The following is a 23,404-nucleotide window of genomic DNA, read 5'->3' as shown; positions in this document are numbered from 1 at the left end:
CACCCAGAGCCCCCCAAGACCCCTCTAAACCTCCCAAGATCCCCTCAAGGGAGACCCGGGACCTGTGGGACCCCCTGTGACTCACCCAGAGCGCCCCAGACCCCGCTGCAGCCCCCCAGGACCCCCCACCCCCTGCACCCCCCGTTTGTGCCCCTGACTCAGGGCCAGCGCCGTGAGCTCCCCTTATCTCCCGCCATGTCCCCATGCGTGTCCCCATGTGTCCCCAAACCTTCATGCATGTCCCGTGTCCCCTTGTGTTCCATCTCCATCTCCTGTCCCCACATGTGTCCCCCCCCCGGTGTCCCCATGACCCCCTCTGTGTCCTTGTGTCCCCCCATATCCCCATATTCCCCAATGCCCCTGTCTTCCCCCATGTCCCCCTGTGTCCCCCCGTCCTCTGTCCTCCATGTCCCTTTGTTCCCATTATCCCCGCTATGTCCCTGTGTCCCCCCATGTCCCCATGTCACCGTGCCCCCATGTTCCTCTGTCTCCCCCATGTCCCTGTGTCCCCATATCCCTTCGGTGTCCCCATGTCTCCCCCCATGTCCCCACCGTGTCCCCATGTCCGGTCTCTTCCCGTCCCCAGCGCAGAGTGGGGGTCCCTCACCCCCAGGGCTGTGTCCGTGGTGTCCCCCCACTGCCCCCTGTCCCCCGTGTCCCCAGAGGCGCAGGCGGGGCTGTGACCGTGGTGTCCCCGCCCTGTCCCCCGTGTCCCCTGTCCCCCCTGTCCCCGTGTCCCAGAGGCGCAGGCGGGGCTGTGACCGTGCTGTCCCCGCCCTGTCCCCCCGTCCCCCTGTCCCTGCCCCTGTCCCCCCGCTGTCCCCCGTGTCCCCCCTGTCCCCGTGTCCCAGAGGCGCAGGCGGGGCTGTGAACGGTCTTTAATGAGCACACAACGGTTCCTACATCGGCCGTGTGACACCGCGGGGACACGGGACCCCCCCGGGGCCACCGCCCCGAACACCTACAGGGACCTACGGGGGCACAGGGGACACGGGGGGACACCCCCGCAGGGACCCGGGGATGGACAGGGGACACGGGGGCTGCGACACCCCCGCAGGGACAGGGACCCGGGTGGGACAGGGGACACGGGGGACAGGGGCTGTGACACCCCCGCAGCACCGCGGGACAGGGACCCGGGGGCAGGGCTGGGGATATGGCAGGGGGGGTGACAGGGGAGGGGACATGGGAGGGGACCCGGGACCTCACCTGGCAGTGAGGAGTGACCTGGGAGGGGACCAGTGTGGGGACGGGGAGGGGCAGGGATGGGGATGGGGACACGGACTGAGCTTTAGGAGGGCAGAAATGGGGGTCAGGGAGAGGGGCTGAGGGCAGGGGTCAGGGACGGAGATGGGGGGTCAGGGATGGGGGAGAAGAGATGGGAATGGGGGGCTGGGGAGATGGGATCGGGATGGAGATGGGGGGTCAGGGATGCGAATGGGGGGCTGGGGTTGGGATGGAGATGGGGGACAGGGACAGAGCTTTGGGGTCTTGAGGGGGCACAAATGGGGGTGCAGATGGGGGTCAGGGAGGGGGGCTGAGGGCAGGGGTCAGGGATGGGGGACGGAGAGATGGGAATGGGATTGGGATGGGGTCGGGATGGAGATGGGGGTCAGGGATGGGGGACAGAGAGGTGGCGATGAGGGGGCAGGAATGGGACCAGGATGGGGGTCTGATGGGATCAGGATGGGGTTCTGATGGGATCAGGATGGGTTCTGATGGGATCAGGATGGGGCTCTGATGGGATCAGGATGGGTTCTGATGGGATCAGGATGGGTTCTGATGGGATCAGGATGGGTTCTGATAGGATCAGGATGGGTTCTGATGGGATCAGGATGGGTTCTGATGGGATCAGGATGGGGTTCAGGCTCGGGGCTGGGGTTCAGGGATGGGGGACAGAGAGGTGGTGGTGGAGGGGGCAGGAATGGGCTCAGGACAGGTTCTGATGGGATCAGGACGGGGTTCAGGCTCGGGGCGGGGGTCCAGGGCCGGGGCAGGAAGGGGGGGGTCCCTGCGTCTCCCCTACGCTAGTGACACAAACCACTTCAGAGTATTTCCACGTGATGCACAAACAAGTCAAAAATTCACTGATCCAAATCCAACGTGCAAACAGAAAAGGGCCGGGGGGGGCACCCAGCGCCCCCGGCCCTCGGCGGCCCCCGCGCGGCACGGCACGGCCCGGCCCCGCCCGGCACGGCCCGGCCCGGCACGGCCCCGCCGGCGGCGGCAGCGGCGGCAGCGGCGGCAGCGCGGGGCCCGCGGCCGGGCAGCCCCGCCGCACCGGAGCCGGAGCCGGGCCCGGGCGCCTCACTCGGGGGACTCGGGTCCGCCTCTACCAGATGCCGCTCGACCGGCCCCCGGGGGGAGCGAGAATCCGGGCCGAGGCTCGTTTTGGAACGTGGTCATCGATCTGAGAACCTGCCGGACACACGGACGCTCGGACAGGGGCCCGGGGGGGTGGGGACAGAGCCGGGACCCCCGGGAATGGGGGCTCTGTGTGACCCCCGGCACCGCGGCTGTGCTGCAACATGAGACTGACCAGTACTGACCAGTACTGACCAGTGCTGACCAATACTGACCAACACGGACCAGTAGTGATCAGCACTGACCAACACTGACCAGTGCTGACCGGCACTGACCAACACTGAGCACCAGTGACCAGCACTGACCAGCGCTGACCAATACCGACCAACACGGACCAGAAGTGATCAGCACTGACCAACACTGACCACTGCTGACCGGCACTGACCAATACTGACCAGCAGTGACCAATACTGACCAGCGCTGGCATTCAGGTCGTCCCCCCCGTGCCCACGCCGTGCCCGAGGGCCAGAACCGCCGGTGCCAGCGGAGCCCCGAGCGGCGCTGCCCGGTACCGACCCCCCAGTGCAGCGCGGGGAGGGGGCTGCCCCAGCTGGCACAGCCCCGGTGCCCCCGGCTGGCACAGCCCTGGTACCCTCGGCTGGCACAGCCCCGGTGCCCCCCGGTGCCCCCGGCCCGCCCCCGCGCCCCCCAGCGCAGCCACACGACGGACGGTGCCCGGAGGGGGGCGCGGGCCGGGGGCTGCAGCTGCGGGGCTGGGGGCGCCTCCCTGCTCTGCCACGGCCCCTGCCCGGGGAGGGGGCCTGGGGATGTTGGGGTACCCTGGGAGTGCCCCGTGGGGGGACAGTGGGGACAGCCTGCAGGAGGAGGGGGTGACAGGACAGCCCTAGGGAGGGACAGCGGGACACCTGTGGTGGCACTGGGGACACCCGGGGGGTGGCGGGGGACAATGGGGACACCCGGGAGGTGACAGGACAGCCCTGGGGGGATGAAGGGACACCTGCGGTGGCACTGGGGACACCCGGGGGGTGGCGGGGGACAATGGGGACAGCCTGAAAGGTGTTGGGGGGCAATGGGGACACCCGGGGGGTGACAGGACAGCCCTGGGGGGGATGGAGGGACACCTGTGGTGGCACTGGGGACACCCGGGGGGTGGCGGGGGACAATGGGGACACCTGGGAGGTGGCAGGACAGCCCTGGGGGGGATGGAGGGACACCTGCGATGGCAATGGGGACACCCGGGGGGTGGCGGGGGACAATGGGGACAGCCTGAAAGGTGTTGGGGGGCAATGGGGACACCCGGGGGGTGACAGGACAGCCCTAGGGGAGGGATGGCAGGACACCTGCGGTGGCACCGGGGGCTGACGGGGGGCAATGGGGACACCTGTGGTGGCACTGGGGACATCCGGGAGGTGACAAGGGACAATGGGGACACCCCAGGAGTGGCAGGGGGCACTGGGGACACCCGAGAGGAGGTGACGGCGGGCAATGAGGACACTCGGGAGGTGACAAGGGACAATGGGGACACCCGGGAGGTGATGTGGGACAATGGGGACAGCCTGAAAGATCGCGGGGGACAATGGGGACACCCGGGGGGTGACGGGGGACAATGTGGACACCTGTGGTAGCACTGGGGACACCCAGGGGGTGACAAGAGACAATGGGGACACCCGGGGGGTGATGAGGGACAATGGGGACAGCCTGAAAGGTGTTGGGAGGCAATGGGGACACCCGGGGGGTGACAGGACAGTCCTAGGGGAGGGACAGCGGGACACCTGCGGTGGCACTGGGGACATCCGGGAGGTGACAAGGGACAATGGGGACACCCCGGGAGTGGCAGGGGGCACTGGGGACACGCGGGAGGAGGTGACGGCGGGCAATGAGGACACCCGGGAGGTGGCAAGGGGCAATGGGGACACCTGCGGTGGCACTGGGGACACCCGGGGGGTGACAAGGGACACTGGGGACACCCCGAGGAGGTGACAAGGGGCACTGGAGACACCCAGGAGGTGACAAGGGACAATGGGGACACCCGGGAGGTGATGTGGGACAATGGGGGCAGCCTGAAAGATGGCAGGGGACAATGGGGACACCCGGGGGGTGACGGGGGACAATGCGGACACCTGTGGTAGCACTGGGGACACCCAGGGGGTGACAAGAGACAATGGGGACACCCGGGAGGTGACAAGGGGCAATGGGGACACCCGGGGGATGACAAGGGGCACTGGGGACACCCGGGAGGTGACAAGGGGCAATGAGGACACCCGGGAGGTGACAAGGGACACTGGGGACACCCCGGGGGGTGACAAGGGACAATGGGGACACCCGGGAGGTGATGTGGGACAATGGGGACAGCCTGAAAGATGGCGGGGGACAATGGGGACACCCGGGGGGTGACAGGACAGCCCTAGGGGAGGGATGGCGGGACATTGCGGTGGCACTGGGGACACCCGGGAGGTGACAAGGGGCAATGGGGACACCCCGGGGAGGTGACAAGCGCCCGGCAGGAGGCACCGGGCAGGGCTGCGGGCCAGCCCCGCTCTTACCGGACAGGCTGAAGCTGGACTCGTGCAGGTCCCTCATGCCCCCGTGTCGCGTGGCCGGCCGGGTGGGCGTATCGGCCAGCGGCGTCCCCGTCTCTTTTTTGCCGGCATGCACGACCACGGCCACGTCCCCCAGGTACGGGGTGCGGTCCACGGCCCGCAGCTTCAAATTCTGCCGGGAGCGAGAGGAGAGAGCGGAGAGAGCGGAGAGAGCGTCAGCCGGGCCGGGTGCGGGGTGCCAGGAGTGCCAGGGGTGCCAGGGGTGCCAGGGCCGGGCGGGGCGGGGGGCTCGGGCCGGGCCATGCTGGGGCTGGGGAGGGGGCTGCGATGGGGAGGGGGCGCTCGGAGAGGGGCTGGGGGGATCCTGGTGCAAAGCAGAGCAGGGACAGGAGCAGGGGCAGGGGGAGGTGGGGGGCCCTGGCAGAGCAGCCCCGAGCGCCGTCCCCCCGCCGAGCCGAGCCAAGCCAAACCGAGCCAAACCGAGCCAAGCCAAGCAAAGCCAAATCAAGCCAAGCCAAGCCCATGCAACGCCCTGTGCCCCCCCAGCCACCCAGAGCTCCCGAGAAGCGCCCCAGTGCTGGCCAAGCCTTCCTGTGAGCTGCCCCCTTCCCACGCTGTCCCCAGCCTGTCCCCAGCCTGTCCCCTTCCCTGTGATGTCCCAGCATCACACCGTGCTGTGCCCAGCCTGTCCCCCACAGCCCCAGCGCGGGCACGGGGGGTGCCAGAGCTCCCGGGTGTCACCATGGCAGCCCCAGGGACGTGTCCCTGTCCCGGTGTCACCATGGCAGCCCCAGGGACGTGTCCCTGTCCCGGTGTCACCATGGCAGCCCCAGGGACGTGTCCCTGTCCCGGTGTCACCGTGAGCTGCGGGGCTGTCCCAGCACAGCCAGCAAAGGGCACAGCCCGGGCAGGGGCACAGCAAGCCCTGGTGCCTTGGAACGGCCATGGGACACACACGGGTGGGGACAAGTGTCCCAAGTGTCCCCTGCAGTGCCACGGTGCTGGCAAGGACCAGGGGAGCGTCCTGTGTCACACGCTGACCCTGCTCTGTGCTCCTGGCACGGCGTGGCACCGCCTGGCACAGAGCCTCCTCTGGCACTGCCACTGTCCCCTCCAGCAGCCAGCACGGTGCAGCCCTGTCCCTCACCGTGGCATTGCTCCAGCACAGTGATGGCACTGCTCTGGCACAGCCGCGGCACTGCTTTGGCATGGCCATGGCACAATCATGGCACCGCTCTGGCACAGCCATGGCACTGCTCTGGCATGGCCACGCAACAGCCACGACATGGCTACGGCAATGCTCTGGCACAGCCCTGGCACCACTCTGGCATGGCCTTGGCACAGCCATGGCACCGCTCTGACACAGCCCTGGCACTACTCTGGCACTGCTTTGGCACAGCCCCATCACTGCTCTGGCACCGCTATGGCACAGCCATGGCACTGCTCTGGCACAGCCACAGCACTGCTTTGGCATGGCCCCAGCATGGCCATGGCACAGCCAGGGCATGGGCATGGCACTGCTCTGGCACAGCCACGGCACAGCCACAGCACAACCATGGCACCACTCTGGCACAGCCATAGCATGGCCATGGCACAGCCCTGGCACCACCACAGCACTGCTCTGGCACAGCCATGGCACTGTTCTGGCACGGACACAGCCATGGCACAGCTCTGGCATCGCTATGGCATGGCCTTGGCACAGCCATGGCACTGCTCTGGCACAACCATAGTGCTGTTCTGGCACGGCCATGGCATTGCTCTGGCACCACACTGGCACAGCCATGGCACTGTTCTGGCACAGTCATGGCACCACTCTGGCACAGCACAACCATGGCACTGCTCTGGCACAGCCACAGCACCACTATGGCACTGCTCTGGCACCACTCTGGCACAGCCCTAGCGCAGCCACAGCATTGCTCTGGCACAGAGCAATGTGGCACCACTATGGCACAGCCATGGTATAGCCACAGCACAACCATGGCACCGCCCTGGCACATCCCTGGCACAGCCCCGTCCCTGCCAGCTCTGCCCCCCGTACCTTCTCGCGCTGCACGAGTTTCTTGTAGGCCACGTCGGGGAAGGAGCGCAGCGGGCAGAACTTGCCGGTGCCCTCGGCGCACATGAAGACGCCGTTCTCGTAGACCACGCGCCCGCGGCTGATGGTGACCAGCGGCACGCCGTGGCACCGCATGTTCTCGTACAGGTTGATGTCCCCGCCCTGCACCTGCGTGCTGGCAGACACCGTCCTGGGCACGGGGACACGGGGACGGGGCTGTCACCGCCTGCGGGGGCACGGCGAGCGTCCCCCCCAGCATGGGCTGCTGTTGCAGTGTGGTTTTATTTCACAGGGTATGGTTTGATGTGTTGTTTGGTAGGTATTTGGGCTTTCCCCCTGATTTTGGAGTGACACAGAGGTTTATCCCTTTGCTACTTCCCTACTTTTCTGCCCAGCTCCAAAGCCCTTCCTGCCACATCCAGCTGTTGACCCCTCCTGTCCCAAGCAGTTTTCCTCCCCTGTGTCCCCTGCCCTTGTGTTCCACCCCAGTTCTCCTGATTAGCTGATCATTGTACCCTCCCCTGAGACCTCCCCCTGTCGCAGACACCTTTTATGAAAAATCTTTTCTTTAGGATTTTTCCTCCTGAGAAGCTGAGAGGCCTCAGGAACAAAATGTAAGCAATGGTTATCTGCTGCTGTGCAATGCAACAGGTGGGTCTGTGATTGATCTCGTGTAGATTGGAATTAGTGACCAGTTTGGAATTAGTGACCAGTCACTGCAGAGCTGGCTCTCTCTGTGTCCGAGCCACAGACCTTTGTTTTTGTTCCATTCTATTCTCAGCTTAGCCAGCCTTCTGAGATGAGACTTTTCCCTCTATTCTTTTAGTATAGTTTTAACGTAATATATATAATAAAATAATAAATCAAGCCTTCTGAACATGGAGTCAGATCCTCATCTCTTCCCTCACCTGCAAACCCCCGTGAACACGCTCACACCCCCCTTACAAGCTGCTGTTTGCCCCCAGCTCATTGCCTGGGACCCTGAGACTCGGGGAGTGTAATGTGACCGTGGTCACAAGGGTTTTGAGGTGAAGAGAGAGGCGAGAATGTTGATTCTATGGTCAGAAGGCTTGATTTATTATTTTATGGTATATATATTACATTATAACTGTACTAAAAAGAATAGAAAGTTCTCAGAAGGCTAGCTAAGCTAAGAATAGAAAAGAATGAATAACAAAGTTCTGTGTCTCAGCAGAGAGCGAGAGCAGCTCTGCCGTGAGTGGTCAGTAAATCCAAACATCCCCAGGAGACCAATCACGGACCCACCTGTTGCATCCCACAGCAGCAGATAACCATTGCTTACATTTGTTGCTGAAACTTCTCAGCTTCAGCAGGGAAAAATCCTAAGAAAGGATTTTAATGAAAATATGTTCTGTGACAGTGTAACACCAAATAAAGGAACCCGGTGCCACCCGGTGCCACCCAGTGCCACCCCAGCCCCATTGCTGTCCTTTTGTTCTGTGTAGCTGGGATCCTGCTGGGCCCCAAAAGGGGCACTGCCGCCCCCTCCCCACGCTGCCACCACCCAGCAGGGACGTGCCAGCGGCTGCACCTACTTGGTGGCCTCGGGGTCCCAGACCACGACGTCGGCGTCGGCGCCGGGGATGATGCGGCCCTTGCGCGGGTACAGGTTGTGCAGCTTGGCGGCGTTGGAGCTGGTCACGGCCACGAAGCGGTTCTCGTCCATCTTGCCCCCCACCTGGCACCGCAGCGGGGTCAGGGTTTGGGGCTTGTGTCCCTCCCTGTCACCCGCAGTGCCCCCAAAATCCCAGGGGTCCCCAAAAATCCCAGGTGGGCTGCGGGATCAGGATCCTCGCCAGGCCAGCTCTGGGGGGCTCCTTGCCCTTGTGCCAGGGGGGCACAGCCCATGGTGGGATGCCCCATCCAGCAGGGAACCCCAGCCCCATGCCCAGGCCAGCTCTGGGGGCTCCTTGCCCACCACCCTTGTGCCAGGGGGGCACAGCCCATGGTGGGATGCCCCATCCAGCAGGGAACCCCAGCCCCATGCCCAGGCCAGCTCTGAGGGTGCCAGGGGGGCACAGCCCATGGTGGGATGTCACATCCAGCAGGGTCCCCATGAGCCCCCAGCACCAGCCCCGTGCCCAGGCCCCACTGGGGAGCTCCATGCCCACCACCCTCGTGCCCATCCCATGGTGGGATGCCCCATCCAGCACCAGCCCCATCCCCATGCCCAGGCCAGCTCTGAGGAGCTCCTTGCCCTCGTGCCAGGGGGGCACAGCCCATGGTGGGATGTCCCATCCAGCCCCAGCCCCAGCCCCAGGCCAGCTCTGGGGAGCTCCCTGTGCCCATCCCATGGTGGGATGCCCCATCCAGCCCCAGCCCCAGGCCAGCTCTGGGGAGCTCCCTGTGCCCATCCCATGGTGGGATGCCCCATCCAGCCCAGCCCGTGCCCGGGCAGCAGTGCCCTACCACGCCACGCTCCCAGATGATGTTCATGCGGTCCTGCACGCCGCTGACGCCGTGGGGGATCTTGGTGAAGTCCTCCTTGCCCATGGCCTTCTGCTTGGTGCTGAAGGGCCGGTGGTCCGAGGCCACCACGTTCAACGTGTCACTGTGGGGGCACGGCAGGCTGGGGGCTGGCACTGCCAGGGGAGCCTGGGACTCGGGTACTGGGATACTCCTGCCATGGGGTGCCCAGGGAATGGGGCACCCACATCATGGGGTGCCTGGAGTTCTTGGCACCCAGGGAGAAGCTGTCCAAGGAATGGGGCACCCAAGGAATGGGGTGCCTGGAGAACAGGGTGCCCAGGGGCAGGGAGGGGCAGCCGGGGCAGGAATGGGGTGCCTGGGGCAGGGATGGGGTACCCAGGACAGGTCAGCACACCCGGGGCAGGTTGGCACACCCGGGGCAGATTGGCACAGTCGGGGCAGATTGGCACATCCTGGGGCAGGGATGGGGTACCCAGGGCAGGTCGTCACACCCGGGGCAGAGCTGGCACACCCGGGGCAGGAATGGGGTGCCTGGGGCAGGGAGGTGCACCCAGGGCAGGCAGGCACACCTGGGACAGGGATTGGGCACACCCAGGGCATGGAGGGACACCCAGGGCAGGTTGGCACACCTGGGGCAGGTTCAGGGTGCCCGGGGCAGGTTCAGGGTGCCCAGGGCAGATTGGCACACCCGGGCAGGTTCAGGGTGCCCAGGGCAGGTTCAGGGTGCCCAGGGCAGATTGGCACACCCGGGCAGGTTCAGGGTGCCCGGGGCAGGTTCAGGGTGCCTGGGGCAGGTTCAGGGTGCCCGGGGCAGGTTCAGGGTGCCCAGGGCAGGTTGGCACACCCAGGGCAGGTTCAGGGTGCCCGGGGCAGGTTCAGGGTGCCCGGGGCAGGTTCAGGGTGCCCAGGGCAGTTCGGCACACCCAGGGCAGGTTCAGGGTGCCCAGGGCAGATTGGCACACCCGGGGCAGGTTCAGGGTGCCCAGGCAGGTTCAGGATGCCCAGGGCAGTTCGGCACACCCGGGGCAGGTTTAGGGTGCCCAGGGCAGGTTCAGGGTGCCCAGGGCAGGTTGGCACACCCAGGGCAGGTTCAGGGTGCCCGGGGCAGGTTCAGGGTGCCTGGGGCAGGTTCAGGGTGCCCAGGGCAGATTGGCACACCCAGGGCAGGTTCAGGGTGCCCGGGGCAGGTTCAGGGTGCCCAGGGCAGATCGGCACACCCGGGGCAGGTTCAGGGTGCCCAGGGCAGGTTCAGGGTGCCCAGGGCAGGCAGGCTGGCACCCCGGGCAGGCTCACTTGGCGAGCAGGCTCATGAGGTAGGCAGAGGTGTTGGTGTCCAGGCGCAGCGGCGGCACGGTGACGTAGGCGGCGGCGTGGAACCAGTCCTGGTGGTAGTAGTGCAGCCCGGTGAGCGTGGCGTGCGCCGTGGTGGTCTCTGCGTACACCACCTTCCCTGCGGGGAGGCACGCGTGGGCACGGGGCTGTGCCAGGCACGCCGGGCACTGCCCGGGGCCTGAGGTACCCGCGGGGCAGGAGCCCTGTGTGCTGTGTGTGAGCTGTGTGTGACCCGTGTGTGCTCATGTGTGTGACCTGTGGGACCCGTGTGTGACCTGCATGTCCTCAGATCGGTGTTCTGCGTGTGCTCAGGTGTGTGACCTGTGGGACCTGTGTGTGTCTGGTGTGTGCTCACATATGTGACCTGTGTGTCCCCTGTGTGCTCACATGTGTGACCTGTGCATGTCCTGTGTGTGCCCCATGTGTCCACAGGTGTGTGACCCATGTGTCCTGTGAGTGCTCAGGTGTGTGTCACCCGTGTGTGACCTGTGCGTGTCCCCTGTGCGCCCATGTGTCTGTGCTCACATGTGTGACCTGTATGAGACCCGTATGTGACCTGTGCATGTCCCCTGTGTGCTCACATGTGTCCCCTGTGTGTGTCCCCTGTGCTCTCGTGTGTGTGTGCTCACATGTGTCCCCTGTGTGTCCTGTATGGGTCCCCTGTGCTCTCGTGTGTGTGTGCTCACATGTGTCCCCTGTGTGTGTCCCCTGTGCTCTCGTGTGTGTGTGCTCACATGTGTCCCCTGTGTGTCCTGTATGTGTCCCCTGTGCTCTCGTGTGTGTGTGCTCACATGTGTGTCCCCTGTGTGTCCCCTGGGTACGAGCAGAGCCGGGGGTCCAGGTGTGCTCACCTGTGCGAGGGCACGGCCCCACAGGCACACCCGAGTTCCTGTGCCTGTGTGTCTGTCTGTATGTCTGCATGAGTCTGTGTGTCTGTGCCCACGTCTGTGGGTGTCTGTGTGTCTGTCCATGTCTGTGTGTGTCTGTGCCTGTGTCTGTCCATGTCTGTGTCTGTGGGTGCCTGTGTTTGTCTGTACCCATGTCTGTCTGTGCGTCTGTCTGTGCCCGTGTCCATGTGTCTGTCCATGTCTGTGCCCATGTGCGTGTCCGTATCCGTGTCTGTGGGTGCCCGTGTGTGTCTGTGCCTGTGTGTCTGTCTGTACCCATGCCATGTGTCTACCGTGTGTCTTCCATGCCCATGTATCAGTCATATGCCCATCCATGTCTGTCTGTGCCATGCCCATGTGTCTGTCTTATCCCAAAGCCCATGTGTCTGTCTGTGCATGCCCCTGTCTGTCTGTGCCCATGTCCTTGTGTCTGTCCGTGCCCATGTCCATGTGTCTGTCCGTGCCCATGCCCATGTCTGTCTGTGCCCATGCCCATGTGTCTGTCTGTGCCCATGCCCGTGTCTGTCTGTGCCCATGCCCATGTGTCTGTCCGTGCCCATGCCCATGTGTCAGTCTATATGCCCATGTGTCTGTCTGTGCCCATGCCCATGTCTGTCTGTGCCCATGCCCATGTGTCTGTCCATGCCCATGCCCATGTGTCTGTCCGTGCCCATGCCCATGCCCATGTCTGTCCGTGCCCATGCCCATGTCTGTCCGTGCCCATGTGTCTGTCCGTGCCCATGCCCGTGTCTGTCCGTGCCCATGTCCATGTGTCTGTCCGTGCCTATGCCCATGTGTCAGTCTATATGCCATGCCCATGTAGTCTGTCGTGCCCATGCCCGTGTCTGTCTGTGCCCATGTCCTGTGTCGTCTATGCCCATGTCTGTCCGGCCCATGCCCATGTCTCTGTGCCCAGCCCGTGTCTGTCTATGCCATGTCCTGTGGTCTGTCCTGTCCCAGCCCGTGTCTGTCCCGTTCCATGCCCATGGCTGTCCGTGTCCCATGCCCCTATCTGTGTGCCCTATGCCCATGTTCTGTCCTGTGCCCATGCCCGGTCCTTCCACCGCCCGCAGTCCCCCCCAGGCCCATCTCCCCCACCCAGGTGTGAGCGGTCGTGGTCTCCTGTCCCCCAGGGTGCCCTTCCCACGCTGTGCTGGCGGAGGCCCTGTGTCCCCCATGTCCCCCCATTGTGTCCCCTACCCTGCATCTTGGCGGCGGCGATGACGTCCCCCGCAGACATGCTGGACACGTTCACCAGGTACACGGGGCAGTGGGTCTGCACACAGGGGGTCAGTGGCACTGTCCCCATGGCACCCAGCCCCCGGGGGACACGGGCACCCCCACAGGACAGGGACAGCCCCCCACGCTCGGACACTCACCCGGTTGGCGATGGTGATGACACGGTGCGTGGCCTCGGCCTCCAGCTGCAGGGACAGCAATGGCGACACAGTTACACACGCCGGTGGCACCACAGGGACGGGCAGCGATGCCCTGGCCCGTGCCAGCCCACCCCAGTGGCACGGCGCCATCACCCACCTCCTCAGGCCGGCTGATCTCGATGCCCTCGGGCCCCGTGATGCCCAGGTCCAGCGCTTCCTTGGCTCCCTGCGGATTTGGGGGGTCAGGGCGGGCAGGGGGTCAGGGCGGGTGCCCCGCTGCCCGGCCGGGTGCCCGCTGCCCCCGTGCCCCCCTCACCTCGGCCACCAGCTCGCCGTTCTCGGCGTGCACGCGGGCGATGGCGCCGATGTCGCGGCAGGCGCGCAGCACCTGGTACAGCTCGCTGTCCCGCAGCATGTACAGCTCCTTGTAGGCCATGAACATCTGGAACGAGTTCACGCCCTTCTCCCGCACCAGCGTCTCCATCTCCGCCTTCACCTGCGGGGCAGCGGGCTCAGGGCGGGGGGCTCACCCCGCCGGGGGCCCCTGGGGACACGGCACGGGGATTTGGGGGTGACACGGGCAGTGACAGATGCTGGGAGCGGGGTCAGGGCCGGGGTCTCGGTGCAGCACAGCCGGGAGCCGGCTCTGATCCCCCTGCAGCAGCTGCGAGGGGATTGCAGCGCTGAGCGGGTGGGATGGGGGCTGCTCACCCACCCTGCCCGCCGCCCCCACGGGGGTCCTGCTGCGGGTTGGGGTCCCCCCAGGCTCGGAGCAGCAGCAGCAGCAGCGCCGCCTTCCCCGCCCCAGCGAGGAGGGCTCAGCCCCACAGATCCCCCTGTCCCGGGGCACCCCGAGCCCCTGCCCCGCTGAGCCCGGCTCAGGGCAGCTCAAAAGGCATCCTGGGGGCTCAGCCCACCCCCCCGGGCGGATAATGGGATCAGGGGGCCGGGAATTACCCCGGCAGCTGCTCCCGCCCGTGCCCACTCACCTTGGGCGCCCACCAGGTGATGCCCATGTGCAGGGCGTAGTCGCAGCACACCTTGGGGTCGGCCAGGCTGCGGCATTTCTCGTAGGCGTCCAGCAGCGACGTGTCCTTGTCGGGCAGGACGTGCCCGATGATCATCGTCGTGCCCCCCACCAGCGCTGCCTGCACGGGGGGCACAGGGGGCACAGGTGGGGGTGAGGGCTCATCCCCCGGGCACTGCCCACAGCCAGGGGAGCTGCCAGGTGTGCCCGGGCCACGTTCGGGCACTGCCCACAGCCAGGGGAGCTGCCAGGTGTGCCCGGGCCGCGTTCGGGCACTGCCCACAGCCAGGGGAGCTGCCAGGTGTGCCCAGGCCGTGTTTGGGCACTGCCCACAGCCAGGGGAGCTGCCAGGTGTGCCCGGGCCGCGTTCGGGCACTGCCCACAGCCAGGGGAGCTGCCAGGTGTGCCCGGGACACGTTCGGGCACTGCCCACAGCCAGGTGAGCTGCCAGGTGTGCCCAGGCCGTGTTTGGGCACTGCCCACAGCCAGGGGAGCTGCCAGGTGTGCCCGGGCCATGTTCGGGCACTGCCCACAGCCAGGGGAGCTGCCAGGTGTGCCCGGGCCGCATTTGGGCACTGCCCACAGCCAGGGGAGCTGCCAGGTGTGCCCGGGCCATGTTTGGGCACTGCCAACAGCCAGGGGAGCTGCCAGGTGTGCCCGGGTCGTGTTTGGGCACTGCCCACAGCCAGGTGAGCTGCCAGGTGTGCCCAGGACACGTTCGGGCACTGCCCACAGCCAGAGGAGCTGCCAGGTGTGCCCAGGACACGTTCGGGCACTGCCCACAGCCAGGGGAGCTGCCAGGTGTGCCCGGGTCGTGTTTGGGCACTGCCCACAGCCAGGGGAGCTGCCAGGTGTGCCCGGGCCATGTTTGGGCATTGCACACAGCCACGGAGCTGCCAGGTGTGCCCAGGACACGTTCGGGCACTGCCCACAGCCAGAGGAGCTGCCAGGTGTGCCCAGGCCACATTCGGGCACTGCCAACAGCCACGGGAGCTGCCAGGTGTGCCCGGGCCATGTTCGGGCACTGCCCACAGCCAGGGGAGCTGCCAGGTGTGCCCGGGCCATGTTTGGGCATTGCACACAGCCAGGGGAGCTGCCAGGTGTGCCCGGGACACGTTCGGGCACTGCCCACAGCCAGGGGAGCTGCCAGGTGTGCCCGGGCCATGTTTGGGCACTGCCCACAGCCAGGGGAGCTGCCAGGTGTGCCCGGGCCATGTTCGGGCACTGCCCACAGCCAGGGGAGCTGCCAGGTGTGCCCAGGACACGTTCGGGCACTGCCCACAGCCAGGGGAGCTGCCAGGTGTGCCCGGGCCGCGTTCGGGCACTGCCCACAGCCAGGGGAGCTGCCAGGTGTGCCCGGGCCATGTTTGGGCACTGCCCACAGCCAGGGGAGCTGCCAGGTGTGCCCGGGCCATGTTTGGGCACTGCCCACAGCCAGGGGAGCTGCCAGGTGTGCCTGGGCCATGTTCAGGCACTGCCCACAGCCAGGTGAGCTGCCAGGTGTGCCCGGGCCACGTTCGGGCACTGCCCACAGCCAGGGGAGCTGCCAGGTGTGCCCGGGCCACGTTTGGGCACTGCCCACAGCCTTGGGGGGGTGCTGGCTGCAGACAGGGACCCCCGCATCCCCCCGGCCCCGCCAATGGCTGCCCCTGTGCAGCAGCACATCTGGGCACACGGCACATCTGGAGAGCCCCATCCTGCCATGCTGGGGCACCCACTGTGCCCCCCAGCCCTGGCACTGGGTTTGTGTTGCTGAGGGAGCCCCGGGTGGGTTTGGGGTGCTGAGGGAGCCCCGGGTGGGTTTGGGGTGCTCAGGGACACCCGGGTGGGTTTGGGGTGCTCAGGGAGCCCCGGGTGGGTTTGGGGTGCTCAGGGACCCCCGGCACGGAGCCCCGGGTGGGTTTGGGGTGCTCAGGGACCCCCGGCACGGAGCCCCGGGTGGGTTTGGGGGGCTGAGGGAGCCCCGGGTGGGTTTGGGGTGCTCAGGGAGCCCCAGCACAGAGCCCCGGGTGGGTTTGGGGGGCTGAGGGAGCCCCGGGTGTGCTGGGGCCCGTGCCCCCCCCGTTCCCGTTCCCGTTCCCGTTCCCGTTCGCGGCAGGGCAGGCGCGGTGGCCCCGCCGCTGTCCCCGGCTCACCCCGCCCTGCTAATCCCCAAAGCTCCTTTGCCCATGGGCGCTCTCGGGAGGAGCTGCCGGCCTGGCGCTGCCACGAGCGGGTGACAGGGACACGGAGCGGGGCTGGCGTGTGGCACCCGTGGGCATTGCACGGGGTCCCCGCCACCAAACCGGACCCTTCTCCTAGAACGTTCTAATAACGACTCCCACTCTTAACATAATGCAATTAATATAACATAATTAATGCCATATAATTGAACTATACCCTAATTTAACATAACTTTTACCTACAACACCACCAGCACAGCGCTGAGCCCCCTGCCCGGGGACACTGGGGACAGCCTGGGGACAGCCTGGGGACAGGCACGGCCAGGCTGGCCTGGCACAATGGCCGCTCTGTGTGGGCACTGGGGACAGTGGGACAAGCTGCAGGGACAATCCCTTGGGCTGGCCCAAGCAGTGACACTCGGTGCACGGTGACACCGGCACGGGGAGGTGGCCGAGCTGGCACAGGGTGCCACGGCCCAGCACGGGAGGAGGGGACGTGACGGACGGGGACACGGGGACACAATGGAGCAGCCCGGGCAGGGCAGGGCACAGCTCGGGGCTACCTTGGTGCCGTGGTAGAAGTCATCGACGCAGGTGGCGTTCATGAAGGTCTGGTGGAAGTGGGTGCTGGTGTCGATGCCGCCGGGGATGACGAGCTTGCCGGTGGCGTCGATGACCTTGGCGCCGCCGGGGATCATCAGCTCGCGGCCCACCTGCTGGATGATGCCGTTCTCGATGTACACGTCGGCCTCCAGCGTGCAGTCGTCGTTGACCACCTTGCCGCCCTTGATCAGGATCCGCATGGTGGCCGCGTTGGCCATCATGGTGCTGCGGGCACAGGGCAGCGGGGTGAGCACCGGGAGTGCCCATGGGAACGGGGGCGCCGCGCTGCCCACCCTGAGCTGCCCACCCCGAGCTGCCCACCCCGAGCTGCCCACCCCGCCCGGAGGTGCCCCCCGGGGTGGGCAGGGCTGAGCCCGCAGCTGTGCATCCTGCACGGGCTGTGGGGATGGATTATCCCGGGAAATCCGCGCAGAGGAGGGGCTGGCACGGGGCTGGCACGGGGCTGGCACGGGGCTGGGGCTGCCTCCCTGCCCGGGACCCGCTGCAAGGACTGCGGGCTGCACCTCGGCAGTGCCAACCCCCTGGAGATCCTGAGCAGGGCTGCCAGAGCCCCTCTGTGCCACCCTGCACTGCCAGAGCCCATCTCTGCCACCCTGCCAGTGCCAACCTCTGTAGCACCTCAGCAGGGCTGCCAGAGCCGTCCCTGACAGTGCCACCCCCATCAGAACCTGAGCAGGGCTGCCCATCCCTGCCACCCTGCACTGCCAGAGCCACCCCCTTGCACTGCCAGTGCCAGCCCCCTGCAGCACCTGGGCAGGGCTGGCAGAGCCCATCCCTGGCAGTGCCACCCCCATCAGCACCTGGGCAGGGCTGCCAGAGCCCCTCTGTGCCACCCTGCACTGCCAGTGCCACCTGTGCCAATGGGTGTCCCCAGACGCAGGACACGCTGCCCACCGTGTCCCTGTGAGTGCCCAGGACTGGCACAGACAGTTCCAGGACTGGCATCACTCGCTGGGGGCTCTGCCCAGTGCCCCATGAGGTGCCAGCTCTGCCAGAGACCCCCGCACAGCCTGAGCCCCCGGCAGGGAGGGGCACCCCCAGCCACCATCAATAAATTCAATAAATCCTTTGGTGAAGGTCAAACACCATCGACCCGCCAGAGCAGGGACAGCAGTGCCAGCTGTGCCCACCCGGGGGGCATCAGGTGGGCTGGGAGCCCCCCAGAGCCGGGACCTCACTGCAGAGAGACCCTCTGTGGGTCTCTGTGCCCCTCTGTGCCCACTGCAGGGACCAGCAGGGACCCCTGCACCAGGCAGAGCCCCTGGCACCCACACGGGCAGCGTGGGGCACTCTGGCATGACTGGCACGGTGCTGGCGCTGGGCAGTGCTGTGGGAACCGCCCCTGGTGCCCACCCAGCCCCTGGCACAGCCCCTCTGGAGCCAGAACCGAGCTGGGGGCACAGGCTGCTGCTGCTGCTGGGTGCCAGGCGGTGTCTGGCGCTGCCACAGCCCCTCAGGAGGGCACTGGGACTGGCACAGGGCTCTGAAGGGACCGTCCCGAGCCGTGCCAGGGCTCTGCAGCACCTGCTGGGCACAGATGGCTCCTGAGGCTGGGCTGGCAGCTGGGCATTCCGGGCTGGCACAGCTGCAGGGAGGGGACAGGGGGGACCCCAGGGACCACCCCCCCTGCACCGGGAGGGTTCAGCAGCCCCTCCTGGGCCGGCCCCTGCCCCTGGCGACCCCGGTGCCAGCTGGAGCCGTGCCCGGTGCCCTCACCCCGCACAGAGCAGCAGCAGCTGCCGGGCCGGGCAGGCAGCCCCTCCTCGGGAATGTCACCGGCATGCACAGCTGTGACACCGCTCCAGGGACACCAGGGGACCAGGGCAGGTGGCACCGACCCCGTGCGGCGTGCCAGGCTGCTGTGGCACGCTGGGCACAATGCCCACGGCTGCCCCCTGCTCTGCCTGGCACACGGGGATGCTGCTGCCCCACACCAGGGCTGTGCCAGGGGACACCTGGGCACAGAGCTGCACTGGGGGGGACAAGGGGGTGACAGCAACGAGGGGTCACCCCACTCTGAGTGCCCACACCGACACCAGGGGCACGGCACAGGGGCACGGATCGGCCTGGGTGGGGTGGGAGCAGAGGGGACGAGCCGTGCCAGGGTGGCACCGTGGGGCACGATGGCACTGCCAGCCCTGGGAGCCCAGGGCAGGGCAGGGGGTGCAGGAGGGGGGCAGGGAGGGGTGGCACGGTGCAGAGGGAGGGATGGCACGGCTCAGGGAGGGTGGCACGATTCAGGGAGGGATGGCACGGTGCAGGGAGGGATGGCACGGTGCAGGGAGGGATGGCACGGCTCAGGGAGGGGTGGCACGGTTCAGGGAGGGATGGCACAGTGCAGGGAAGGATGGCACGGCTCAGGGAGGGATGGCACGGTTCAGGGAGGGATGGCACGGTGCAGGGAGGGATGGCACGGCTCAGGGAGGGATGGCACCGTGCAGAGGGAGGGATGGCACGGTTCAGGGAAGGATGGCACGGCTCAGGGAGGGATGGCACGGCTCAGGGAGGGTGGCACTGTGCAGGGGGAGGGGTGGCACAGTTCAGGGAAGGATGGCACGGCTCAGGGAGGGATGGCACGGTTCAGGGAGGGATGGCACGGTGCAGGGAGGGATGGCACGGCTCAGGGAGGGGTGGCACGGCTCAGGGAGGGTGGCACGGTGCAGAGGGAGGGATGGAGCAGGCAGCACGTGGCAGCCCGAGATGAAAGCAGAGCCGTGCCCATGATGCCACCACAGGGCACTCTGGCCCTGGGAGCCCCTGGCAGATCAGGGCAGGGCAGGGGATGCAGGAGGGGTGCAGGGAGGGTGGCACGGTGCAGAGGGAGGGATGGCACGGCTCAGGGAGGGGTGGCACAGTTCAGGGAAGGATGGCACGGCTCAGGGAAGGTGGCACGGTCAGGGAGGGGTGGCACGGTTCAGGGAGGGATGGCACGGAGCAGGGAGGGGTGGCACAGTGCAGGGAAGGATGGCACCGTGCAGAGGGAGGGTGGCACGGTTCAGGGAGGGTGGCACGGTTCAGGAGGGATGGCACGTTCAGGGGAGGGATGGAGCAGGCAGCACGTGGCAGCCCGAGATGAAAGCAGAGCTGCACTGACGGATCTGGAGCACACAGAGCGACTGCCAGCGGTGCCGCAGCACCGGGCACCGTGACACCCCCGGCACGGGGAGGGCGGGAGGGGCGTGGGCACGGCCCGGGGGGTGCGGGGCTGCCAGGGCACAGGGCACGAGCGTGGGCCGGAGCACAGAGAGGAGCTGGCAGCTGCACACGCTGCCCGCGGCCAGTGCGGAGCCACCCACGCTGCTGCCACCCCGCTGCCCTCGTGCCGCTGCTCCAGGCACCTCTGCCACCCTGTGCCAGCCACCCCTGGCACTGCCCTGATGTCGCCATGCCCAGCGCTGAATACCCACAATGGCCTGTCTGGCACACCAGTGCTCCCATTTCCCCCTCACTGTCCCCAGGTCACACCCAGTGCTCCCACTGCTCACACCAGTGACCCCCGAGCTCACACCGAGCAGCCCCAGGGGCTCTGTGCCGCTGTCCCCCTGCCCACGGTGCCCGCCTGGCACCAGCCCTGGTGGCACCGGGGCCGTGTCCCGCGCTCCAGCCAGCGCTGCGGCGATGGCACAGCCAGCACCGGCCGGAGCCCGGTGCCAGCCAGCGGGCTCCGGGCAGGGCAGAGCCGCAGCGTCAGCGCCGGGGGGGCACCGGGGGCAGCCCGGGACCCCCGCCCAGCCCGGCGCACAAAGCGGGGGCCGCAGGGACAGCTGTGCCGCCGGGACAGCTGTGACCCCGGCAGGACAAAGGGACCCCGGCCCGGCGGGGCCGCCGGGGGCACCTGTTGGGGTCGGGGCGGCCGCCGGGCCCGGCCTTTGTGCCGGGGCTGCCGCATTGTGCGGCGCGCCGAGCCCGGGGGGCCCCCGCCGCCCCCCGCTTTTGTCTGCGCCGCCGAGACCCCACCGGGCCCGACCCCACCCTGCGCCCGCCCCCCCGGGGCTCCCCTTTGTCACGGTGCCCTCGGTGACCGCCGCGCCGCTGGCACCGACCGCGACCACCGCCCGTGGCTGGCCAGGGGTGGCGGCTGGGTGGGCACGGCTCGGAGCGCTGCCCCGGCGGGGGGGGCACCGAGCACGGCCCCGGCCCTGCCCGGCTCCGATCCGGTGTCGCTGTCCCGGTGCCGGAGGAGCTGCGGTGTCACCGAGCCACCGCCCCGGGAAGGACCGGGGATGGCGGCGGCAGGAGGAGGAGGAGGATGCTCCGTCAGAGCCGGGATGCTGCTGCTGCTGCTGCTGCGGCCGCTCCTCGTCCCCGCGGGCACCTTGGCCCGGCCGGGCACGGAACGGGCACGGAATGGGCACTGCGCGGCCACGCCCCAGCGGGTTCGGGGCGCTGCGGAGGGTCCCGGTGCTGGCTGCGGGGACACCGGGGGGGTCCCATCGCCGCTCCCGGGCCCCGTCACCGCCCGGCGCTGACCCCCGGGGCACTGCGGCAGAGGCCGGAGCGTTGGGCACCGGAACCGGGCTGCGGCCGAATGGGGGGGGACGGACCGGGGGACCCCCGAGAGCCGGGCCCGGTGCGGGCGCTGGGCTGGGCCGGGCCCGGGCGCGGCTCGGGGGCGGTGCCGCTGCCCTGGGTCCGTTCCCGGAGCGCGATGCGGGCCGGGCGGGGGTCCCGGTGCGCGGTCCGGAGGCGCGGGGGGTCCCGGTCTGGCCGGCCCGGGGCGGCTCCGCAGACAAAGCCCGGGGCCGCCCAGCACAAAGGATGCTCGGAGCCGGGGCGGGGCCGCCCGGGAGACCCGGCGGAACAATGAGCCGGGCCCGGCGGGACCCCCGCCGCCCCTCGCCGCCCGCCGCCCCGGGGTCCCCGCTCCGCCGCGCCCCGGCACCTGCTGCTCCGCTGCCGGTCGCGACAGGGCGCCGAGAGCGACCGGGCCCGACCGAGGAGCAGCAGCCGTGCCCGGCATCACACCGTGCCGGGGCGAACCCCTCGCGCTGTCGCGACACCATCGCCTGTCGCGACAGGTGTGTCGCCATGGGTGGGCGGCGGCCGCGCTCAGCTTCTCTGCGCGGCGATTCCCGCGAAGCGCCCCGGGCGGGGATGGCGGGCGCTCCCCTCCATCCTCGCCCGTCCATTCACTCGCGCCTGCCGAGACGCACGCACCTGTCGCGATTGTCCAGCCCGTCGCGATAACGAGCCAGGTCCGCAGGAGCGGGAAAGGAAAAGCCGAGCACGGTCCGGCGCGGCTCGGCCTGGCCCGGCCCGGCTCACCCCAACCCAACCCAATCCAACCCAGCCCGGCCCGGTCCGATCCGTTCCGATCCGGTTCCGTTCGGTTCGGTTCGGTCGGGCCCGGCCCCGCTGCGCCCCGCCCGCCCCGCCGGTACCTCCCGCTCCGGTGCCGCTCCCGGTGCCGCTCCGGCCGCGATCGCCTCTCACCCGAACCTGCGCCGCGGGGGCGGGGCCTGCCCGTGCCTGCACCAATCACCGCCCGCTCTGGCGCCGGGGGGCGGGGCCGAGCCTCCAGCAGGGTGGGCTGCGGGCGGCCTGACTGACAGCCGGAGGGGGCGGGGCCAAGGCCCGGGGCTCCGCCCCCCGCCACCTGCACGCGCTGTTGCCGTGGTGACGGAGCGCGCGCGGAGACCCCCGGTGACCCCGGGACCCCCCGTGACATCTCCGTGACACCCCTGGGACCCCCCCGTGACACCCCCGGGACATCCCTGGGACCCCCCCGTGACACCCTTGGGACACCCCTGGGACACCCCCGGGACACCCCCGGGACACCCCCGGGACACCCCCGGGACACCCCCGGGACACCCCCGGGACCCTCCCGAGACACCCCCGTGACACCCCTGTGACACTCCCTCGGGACCCCCGTGACATCTCTATGACACCCCCGTGACACCCCCGGGACCCCCGTGGCACCCCCGGGACACCCCCCAGGACACCCGTGGGACACCCCTGGGAACCCTTCAGGACACCCCTGGCCCCCCCACGACACCCCCGTGACATTCCCTGGACCCCCCGGGGCACCTCCGGGCTCCGTCTCGGGACCCCCATGACAGCCCCGGGACACTCCTGGGACATTCCTGGGACACCCCTGGACCCCAAGCAGTGCCTGGAAATTCCCAGTGCTGCCCAGTCCAGCCCAGTCCAGCCCAGTAACCCCGGGCAGTGCCCAGCACAGCCCAGCATACCCCATCCGCTGCCAGCCCAGGAGCTCCTGGCACAGCCCCTCTCGGTGGCCTCAGGCTCCTGAGTGTGGTGACAGGACAGCGGTGCTGCCCCATCCCTCCCTGTGGGCAGCCTGGCATCTGCGGGTGGCACTGGACACCCGGAGTGACAGATGTGGCCCTTGGCTGTGGGGCAGCAGTGGGGACGCGGGGCTGGGTCATGGGGCTGGGGGGAACCTCCTGCTTCATCCACATCCTAATGTCCCCTTCCTGTCCCATCCCGTTATCCCGTTATCCCATTATCCCGTTATCCTGTTATCCCATTATCCCATTCCATGCCATCCATCCCATCCCATCCCATCCCATCCCATCCCATCCCATCCCATCCCATCCCATCCCATCCCATCCCATCCCATCCCATCCCACCCCAGTGGTGCCACCCTGTCCTTGGGCACTG

At 68.0% G+C, this 23,404-nt stretch overlaps 1 protein-coding gene across 1 annotated transcript; it reads right to left on the bottom strand.

Annotated features, from left to right (window-relative positions):
* Positions 1-861: 861 nt before the first annotated feature.
* On the bottom strand, positions 862-22,258 carry DPYSL5 (dihydropyrimidinase like 5). Its single transcript, XM_064710016.1, has 13 exons — positions 22,162-22,258; positions 16,720-16,984; positions 13,957-14,115; positions 13,284-13,463; positions 13,125-13,193; positions 12,968-13,012; positions 12,789-12,864; positions 10,663-10,819; positions 9,349-9,490; positions 8,475-8,617; positions 6,901-7,108; positions 4,866-5,034; positions 862-2,415 (listed from the first exon to the last, which is right to left on the bottom strand). The coding sequence occupies exons 2-13, from the start codon at positions 16,978-16,980 to the stop codon at positions 2,330-2,332; spliced, it is 1,695 nt and encodes a 564-aa protein (XP_064566086.1). The 5' UTR covers positions 16,981-16,984; positions 22,162-22,258; the 3' UTR covers positions 862-2,329.
* Between the last annotated feature and the right edge of the window lie 1,146 nt (positions 22,259-23,404).

Source organism: Zonotrichia leucophrys, chromosome 3, assembly GCF_028769735.1.
Source record: "Zonotrichia leucophrys gambelii isolate GWCS_2022_RI chromosome 3, RI_Zleu_2.0, whole genome shotgun sequence".
NCBI classification, from domain to species: domain Eukaryota; kingdom Metazoa; phylum Chordata; class Aves; order Passeriformes; family Passerellidae; genus Zonotrichia; species Zonotrichia leucophrys.
Note: the sequence above shows the minus strand (reverse complement) of the source record. Positions and strands in the feature narration are given on the sequence as shown.